Below are 9,299 nucleotides of genomic sequence, written 5' to 3' on the forward strand. Positions count from 1 at the left end.
TCACAATCACCCAAATTACAATCTGACGATTACTGCTATCTGCAGTATCACAATTAGTACACTGAAAAATGCCACAATACAACTGACTAGTTGCTGGCTAACTCGGCGGTAGCTCCAGGACTCGCTGACTGTCTCAGTACAACTAACTGTGAATAGCCTTCGCTGCTCCCTATGTAGCCTCGATCGGACAATACGGGAAAACGGCCACGTAATAGGCACCCTTTTTGCTAGCCACGCTGTCCGGTTACGTCACTGCTGTTGATTCGCCTTGCACAGTTACCCGGTTACGGGGCTCGGCTATCTTCGGCTCCGCTCGGCTCTCTTCGGCTCCGCTCGTGACGTCACCGCGCATGGCTGCCAGGATGCGGGGTGATTACTCGCCTATTCCGCGAGCGTTACGTTACCGCTGAGGGGTGGGAGGGGTCAACATGTCACAATATATGCTGAATAACAGGAAGTTTATTGTATAACCATATGATTGTATGAACGAAGCCATAAGATTTAAATTTGTTATTGCTTGCTTCTGACTGGAAAGGCATGTTTTATTTGTTTTTTAGAATTTCAAAGATCTAAAATTTGATTAGCTTTTCCTGTATGTATTCATGTAGAGACTTCCCAGGGAGTTCGAAGACCATAAATCTCTCATTTTTAACTCTACTACTGCACTTAGAGGTCTTCATATAATAGTTATGAACCATCTCAAAGAGTTTACAAAAACCTGTTAGGGCATTCAGTTAAATAATCGACTACCAGAACTTTTATTTTGTCCCATCTTGTTTATGCAGTCTTTTCTGTGTTGCAGACCTTAGCTGATATGCAACTTGTTTTCTTAAATTTGAAATAAAAGAAGGGAATGTTCATTTCGCTTCTGTGGTCTAGTGGTCAGAGTTCCTGGCTACAGATCCAGAGGTCTGGATTCGATTCACGGTACTACCAGATTTTCTGAGAAGTAGTGGGTTTGGAATGGCATCCACTCAGCCTCATGAGGATAATTGAGGAGCTATTTCATGGAAATAGTGGCTCCGATCTAGAAAACTGAAATTAACGCCCGTGGAGATATATTGCGCGGATCATGCAACACCCTCTATCCGCTAAAATTGTCACTAACTTCGTTGACAAGCGGCAGACACTCAGTCAGTATAGTTAGCTTGCGAACTAAAACCACAGAGTTTTTGTTTTTTATTGTTTGCTTTATTATTTTCTTATGGTGCTTTCTCACTGTCACTGATATTGTCAGGGAAATAATGTTAAACAGTTTATGCTATTGAATGCTGAAGGATGGATTCCAAAAGATGTATCTATAAGAAGTTTTTTTTTTTGCTTTAAAAGTATATTTGCTTACATTTTGATTGAGCCATTTGTCACAGAAAAAAAGAAACTTATTCTTTGAGAGGAATGCATTTAGTTAAATGCCATTATAATGAACTTCCCTGTCCTCAGCAATGTATTTTTCGAGTGAAAAAACACCTAGTGATAGTGTGTATCAGATCTTTAACCAGTTATGTGTGTATGATGCCTGAATATGCTATACACTACTCTTTATCATAGGGGCTTTTGACATCTGTGCATGTTTTGCATGTTTCCAACTACACCGTTGTATATATAATGACGGCAATGCAAATTTCTACATTGTGCTTATTAGATTTTCAAGTTGCTTCAGAGTGTGACAGGAAGGTTCTGATTGCTTGATAGCTGTCCTGGGTTCGAGATTTTGCACGTAAACATTATGGCAGGTCATAGGAACATAACATAACATAACATAACATAACATAGCTACATGGTTTCACAGATCCATTGTCCGGAAACCGGACTGGATATTGAACTCGTCACATCCAAACTGACATTGCAATGTGCAACCTGGTCTAGACAATAAAATATTCAACAATTATAACATTGATAGGTACAACAGTATAAAAATCAGTCATCTTACAATTCTTTGCTAGAACATAGTCTTAGAAAACAGACTGTAACAGTGCATAAAATTACCTACTTGCCATATATTCACCTACCGAGTAAAATGCTTTTGAAGCCAGAAAATCCTTTAGTCTTTGTTTAAAAATATTAATATTGTCTTTCAAGATATATATGTTTTGTGGCAGGTTGTTAAATATTCTAATAGATGTAAAATGCACACCCTTCTGAATGGAAGATAATCTCACAGAAGAAACATGTAGCCTATTGTGCCATCTGGTACTTATTTGATGTATGTTATCGTTTGCTTGGTACATATTATAATTTTTAATTACAAACAATATCATAGTATATATATATAAGCAGGGGACTGTAAGTATACCCAATTTCTTAAAGCCTTCCCTACATGAATCTCTAGGACCCAGCCTTAACAAAACTCTTATTGCTCTTTTTTGGGCCACAAATATGCTTTTCATTGATGAAGATGAGCCCCAGAAAATAATTCCGTAATTGAGTTGAGCCTGAACATGGGAAAAATAGACGATACGTAAAACTTGTCCATTCACAAAGGGTTGCAATTTTCTAAGCATGTAAATTGCAATGCATAATTTTTTTATTAAACTGATCGAATATTGTTTCCAATTGAGATGAGAGTCAAGGCACATACCCAGGAACTTAACATTTTCATCAATATTAAGATTTTGATCATTATATTCTATATGTAGTGGATAGTCTAAAGCCTTAGGAGTGGCAAATTTAATTACATGCGTTTTGTCCAGATTAAGTACTAGTTGGTTATTTTGAAACCATTTATGGATACGATTCATTATTAGATTTATTTTTTGATTCAATGTGGTAATATCTTTTGAAGAAACAATAATAGTGGTATCATCTGCGTAAAGAATGATATGAGCTAGACCTTTTAGGATACTAGGAAAGTCATTGATGTAGATATTAAACAGTAATGGACCCAATACTGAGCCCTGGGGAACACCATGCCTGCTAGTTAACCATCTGGAAACAGAAATGTTAAGGTTTTGAGGAAGAAGATGTATATGAGTGATGAGGAGGTGTAATGTGAACTGTTGCAGGAGAATTAATATAGTGATATCTCTGAGAGCGAATATAGTAGTGATGGTGAAACAAATGTCAAAATTTTGTTACGTGATGAACAGAATGTCAGCTGTGATGAAAAAGAAAATGTCAGTGACAACAGTAGCATGCAGCATGGCACATGGGCAAAGTCAGGTGCTGAGCAGCCACATTTTCCATTTACTGGCAAGCGTGCCATAAATTTTGATGTAGAAGACCCCCAATAACCCCCTGGAACATTTTGAATTGTTTTTACACCAGAAATTGTGGAAGTATTGTCTAGAGAATCAAATTGGTGCTCAAAAATTTAAAACTGAAATATAGGACCCATCACTGGAAGGAGCGGATACATACTGCCAACTTAAAAAATTGATTGTGGTGGAATTATTATCATTATTATTATTATTATTATTATTATTATTATTATTATTATTATTGTTGTTGTTGGNACCAGAGGCGTTAGAGACTATTGTTGGGCAGGAAATGTCCTTCAATTTAGCTCAGAGGTCTCCTTGAGACATGAGGTTCTTTTACGTGCCTTAAAGCTAAGACACAGGACCCACAGCTTAAAGTCCCTCCCGGGGGACTTGTTCCCTGAATTTTGCCGCTTTTAAAAATTCCATGACCTCCGCCGGGTTTGAACCCGCGTACCTTGAGTCATGAGGTGGGAACGTTACCCCTAGGCTACGGATGCCGCTTGGGGTGGAATAATCAGTGTTACCTCACACAGGGACACACAGGATTGTTGACAGATGTGGAATAATCAGTGTTACCTCACACAGGGACACACAGCATTATTGACAGATGTTTACACCATGCTAGATTTTTCTTTGATTAATTAACGCACTCCATGGAGGAAGGATCTTGAGAGTCACTCACCTGGTTAAGAAAAGCCCCAGCTAATGGAACTTATGATTCAGTACTGTGTTCACAATAACCAGCTATTGGACCCCCTTCTCAGGCAGATGAATCCAGTCCACACCCCTGTCTTATTTCTTTAACATCCATTTTAAGATATGCTTAAGATACTTGGCTATGCATAGATCACTGAATGTGACGCTTCACTTTGAGCAGTGATATTATAATATAAATTGAATTTTGTGATATCTCTTTGCATGTTGCTGTCAACAGTGATATGAAATTGAAAAATATAAGTGAGGTAATCTCCACTGTTTCAAAAGAGGCAGTGGACTTAAAGTTATATTCAACAAAAAGCTTGTGACTGATTTCTATTATAGGTAGTCAAAAAGAAGTTTAAAGAAGAACTTTTTCAGAGGATTAAAGAGTCAGCATGAATTGAATAATCCATCCTTTTGCAAATTTTGTACTGATATAATTTTAAAATGCTTGAAAGTTGTAAGACACAATGAGAAAGCCTCGTATAGCAGCTATGTTTCTAATTGTCGGTATACCGTGCCCCCCCCCCCACACACACACAGGTTGTTTCATATAAAGTTTTTACGCAAGGTTGTAATCTGGCACCATACATGCCTAGTGGTTCATCATTTGTAGCCAACAAAATTATGTGGTATACAAAACTGACTTCACCAAAATGCATATCTTTTAAGCATATCAGAATTTAAAATTTCAGGATACTGTATTGAATATCACTAATGTTGCTTCCATCTCAGAAGTTTGCATGACTATTGTTTTCACTTGTTCATGATAGGAGATTAAAATGCATAATTATAAAGTGGCATCAAATTATGTAACATTCATACTGAGTTTTGTGAAAATGGGCCAATTGGTTCAATTCAGATATTACTTTTGGTGAATGCAAATGCTCACACATCATGCCTTCTCAAGAACAAGAACATATATAAGAAGAACTTGATGAAACCCAGGAACCTCTTCTTTCCATTCCAGAATTTAACAGGTGGAAAGGATGGCGGTATACTTATCACAGATGTAACAAATGCCTCCAGAACAATGCTGATGAATATTGAAACTCTTCAGTGGGACCCATTGCTATGCAGGTGAATGAACCTTGGAGATACTTTATATCAACTTGCCTCCAGTTTTCAAAACCAGTAATTTTGAACTATACATAAGATAGAAGTGATTTGTAGCAGCCCATTTATATAGGCATTGCATCTCCAAGTAACAAGTGTTACATAATAATGGAAATCCTGTGTAGGAGTTCCTTTGCCAGACCAATGCATTATATTAGCAATTTATTTGTCCCTTAACTGCACATGTTAAGGTATTTATGATGCTGATAAGCCAGGAATTATTCTTGATTTTGAGATAAAAGGGCAAAAGGCTAGGCAATTATTGGTTTTTCTCATGCTATTTATTCCTGTATTATAATTTTCACTGTGCTGTTTATTGTTGTATAGATTTTTCAAAATTCCAATGGATTTACTCCCTGAAATACGAAGTTCATCAGAAGTCTATGGCTCTATTGCTCATGGTGTTTTGAAAGGTGTTCCCATCTCAGGGGTAAGAAGCCAGTTAATTTTGATTTATATACATATGAATATATAAATTTGCAATACAGTCTCGTTGTCATTATCATCATCATTTTTATCACAGTAGTAGTGATGGTGACAGTGGCTGCTGGTTTGTTTCATTTTGTTGTGTTGTCAGTGCTGCTGCCATTGTTATTGTTGTCATTAAAGTGTGTGTGACTTGAAATAAAAGTAATGAAATGCACTGACTGTATTTACAGTGTCTAGGGGACCAACAGTCAGCACTTCTTGGACAGATGTGCCTTAGACAAGGACAGGCTAAGTGCACTTACGGAACTGGTTGTTTTTTGCTCTATAACACTGGAACAACTGTAAGGGTTTGTCAAGTACATTGTTCTATATTGTTATTTTATTTATTATTGTTGTCATAATCCTTATTTTCACAATTTTATACCGTGTTTTTGTGTGATATTGTATTATAATATTGAGTTGAACTGAGATTATGAATAAGTTGAAATATGAGCTTAAAACATGCTGAGTTATGTTATATAAGATTGATTGTTGTGAATGGCATGCAGTAATTCCTTTTTTAACATGGATTTGGTCTATATTGTTTTGATTATGTGTGATTTAGACACCTGTTTTGTTTGAGAAGGGGCTGAGTTTTGATTATCCATGGGTTAGGATTTACATGTCTCTGTGTAACTGAGGTCATGGTCTACCCTGCACTACTGAGCCTCACACTGATGCTGTAAATGTCAATATGATTGTATCTTTGCCAGATAATATATATAACATGCCCTTCACAAGATTGTTCTATTGTAGCATCCTGTTGCACATTGTATATTAATTAAAATATCTCTGATATTCTGTCTGAACATGTTACATGTAAGACAGAATATCAGAGATATTTGTTAATTAATGAACCAATGCAGAATTTTGCAGACAAGGAAATGCAGCATAACTCTAGTGGCATCAGGTATAAACTAAAAGTTGGATGAGACTACCAACAGACAAAGAATCATATGTTTCCCATCAGTTTCATGTTCCAACATGATATTTTCAAGATATGTATTAACATGATCACTAATTGTTGTGGGAAAACTTTCATAAATCTGGCTGCAGGTTTGTTTTCATAAATTAAGCTCAAAGGTTAATGTGTCCTAAAATATTGTGAATGGTATGCTATATCAAATGAAAGCCCTATTAAGATCTCTCAGTTACTCCAAGAACTAGATCTCTGTTATACCTGTAACTAGGATCAGAGGTATAACCATTTTAGTGAATCAGAATGAGAGAACATTTAATGAAAAAATTTTAAACTGCAATTAATGGATGCAGGATGATAAAATTTTGTGTATGTCACTTCGTAAGGAGAACCAGCTAGCTTGTAATCTTGCTAGAATCAGAAACGGTTATGAAAACTGTGCCTATAAGCTGTGTCAGTTTGATGTGGAACGATCCTTATCCCACATTTCTTATAAAATGAAGGCTTCACATGACATGGTTTTGATAACTACGGTACAATTAAAAAACGTGACCCCCACATTAAATATGGGATCACTTATCTTCATGATGGATAAAATGTTTTGGAATCATGTTCAAAACTTCATTTCCAGAAATGTATGTCCACCGCTAGTGTAGTCAGATGTTTCTAGTGGATAATTAATTAATTACCAATGAATGAGACTGATACAGTGAAACCTTGTCAGTATGAAGACTAGGGGCCAGAAAATACAAAATTTGAATGATACAAATAAACCATACCTAGTTTTAGCATGAATGACATATGCTTTCACATTTTTGCCATCAGCCAGCATAATGTGTGTTTGTGTGTGTTCATGCATGCATGTGCATGCGAGCGAGATCGTAAGCATGTGTGTTTGTGCGTGCTCACACATGTGCATTACTTGTACCGCTTAATATCATGCTATGTAAAAATTATTTCTGGCCTGTTTTGCTGAGTTACAGATTGCTGTTGCTAATAGTGCAATGCATTATTTTTTTAATTTAAAGAGTTCTTAATATGGCATCCAGGTTCATAACTGTGGATTATTAGAATATTAGTGAATAGATGACAAATGCAATAGAGGAAACATAATGAACTTCCATGAAAAAAGCTGTGCATGTGACAGTTATCTGCAAGTTTGACCAACAGTTTGTTTCCTGAGTTGTGGTTTTCAGGTGGCTATGCCACAAGAATCTTTGCCCACCTCATATTGGTAGTTACCAAATCCACTTCTCAACCATTTCACATTTTTCATTCATACTCTCTTAACCATACTGTGGTGCAATGGGAAATTTTATAAAGTCACAATGTGAAGGTGATCCATGGTTGATGCAGTTTTGTTGCTGGTGCTCAGTTCTGTTGTTCCAAAAGTTGGCAAGAAAAACAAACATATGCATAAACAGAGAGGTCTATTCTAAATGCTTCTATTTATTTTCCTCCAGGACTCACAATGATGTTCCTTGTTGCCTAATATGAATGTAATAATTATGTAGTGTTGGCAGTGAAATATAATTGCAGAAAGTTGAATCAACTCACGGTTTGATAACAACAGTAGCTTACCAGATGGGCAAGAAAGCAGCTCCTGTATATGCTTTGGAGGGCTCAGTGGCTGTAGCTGGTGCAGCCCTCAGTTGGCTGAGAGACAATATCAACCTCTTGCAAAATGTGTCAGATGTTGAATCTCTGTCTACTCAAGCTGGAAGTGCTGGAGATGTGTATTTTGTCCCAGCATTCTCTGGTCTGTATGCACCATATTGGCAGCAGGATGCACGAGGGTGAGCAGAAACAAATTTGGAATGTCATGTTGTTGGTAGCCATGTAATGTTGTAACTGTGTGCCCTTTGTTGGCAAATGCCTTCCAGTAATGTTAAAGTTTTGTCTTGCCTCAGTACTGAGTCATTCCAGGTTTTTAGGTGGCTAGACCTTCTTAACCATTGTACATATTAAAGAAACAGCTTATTGAAATGAAGCCTAATTCAAAAAGTTACCAGGCTTGTGCAGTGGATGGTGAGGTGAAGTCCTGTCACTTGATCTGCAGAATCACAAAATTTGTTACCCCACAACTTTTTTCTTGTGAGTTTATGTCAAGTGTTGTGTGTGGGTATACTGGGCATTTTAGACAACTGGGGTGATGTACCACTGCAGCTGTGGTAAAAGTAACTCTAGGAAAGAGATGGGCTAAAGTCAGTTGTTGACTGGATATCTGTCAAGTCACGAAAGGATCACATATGGAAATATACTGAGAGAAGCTTTTTGAAGTAAAATTATTTCTTTAATAAGTATCATGGTTAAGAAAATTCAGCCTCCTAAAACTCTGGAATTACTTTCTGGACACCCTCTGTATTAAAATCAATGTAATAATCTCTACAGCTGTCACTTTTCATAGCACATCCACAATGAATATATTATGGAAGTCAGAGTTATGAGCTTAGCGTAATCATATTGAAAGAAACACCTGCTGACAAACCTGTTAGATAATGAAAGGAGAACTATATGTTAAAACTAAAATTCTGGACTGTATCCATCGTCCCAGTCAGTTGAACCACGACGTTTCGGAAGCTGGATCTGCTACCGTCCTCAAGTGAGTAAAATGGAGATAAAAAGGAATAAAAATTGGGAAAGAATTAAAAGGTGAGGAGGGTTCTTATGTAACCTATACAGTTGGGTCCCTTAGATCAAGCTAATCTCAATCACTGGACAAACTGGCAGGGGACGAAATCAAGGGTGATCAATTCATAGTGGGAAGTTGTCAATGGGAGATAAAAAGACGAATCAAGATAAAAAATTATTGAAAGACCCAAATCGTCTGGGACAGGGAGCAAAGAAAGAAATGAAATATTCTACAGGAATATAGAGTGAAGGAGAAAAGGAAAAAA

General features: G+C 36.9%; 1 protein-coding gene across 2 annotated transcripts in view; it reads left to right on the forward strand.

Annotated features, from left to right (window-relative positions):
- Positions 1 to 9,299, forward strand: part of LOC111865194 (glycerol kinase 3) — a 40,436-nt gene that overhangs the window by 19,482 nt on the left and 11,655 nt on the right. For both annotated transcript variants that reach the window (XM_023853028.2, XM_023853029.2), the window contains 4 exons: positions 4,870 to 4,979; positions 5,343 to 5,445; positions 5,675 to 5,785; positions 7,942 to 8,198. In XM_023853028.2, the coding sequence (XP_023708796.1) occupies positions 4,870 to 4,979; positions 5,343 to 5,445; positions 5,675 to 5,785; positions 7,942 to 8,198 (581 nt within the window). The remainder of the gene's footprint in view (positions 1 to 4,869; positions 4,980 to 5,342; positions 5,446 to 5,674; positions 5,786 to 7,941; positions 8,199 to 9,299) is intronic.

This window comes from Cryptotermes secundus, unplaced genomic scaffold (assembly GCF_002891405.2).
Source record: "Cryptotermes secundus unplaced genomic scaffold, Csec_1.0 scaffold238, whole genome shotgun sequence".
Taxonomy (NCBI): domain Eukaryota; kingdom Metazoa; phylum Arthropoda; class Insecta; order Blattodea; family Kalotermitidae; genus Cryptotermes; species Cryptotermes secundus.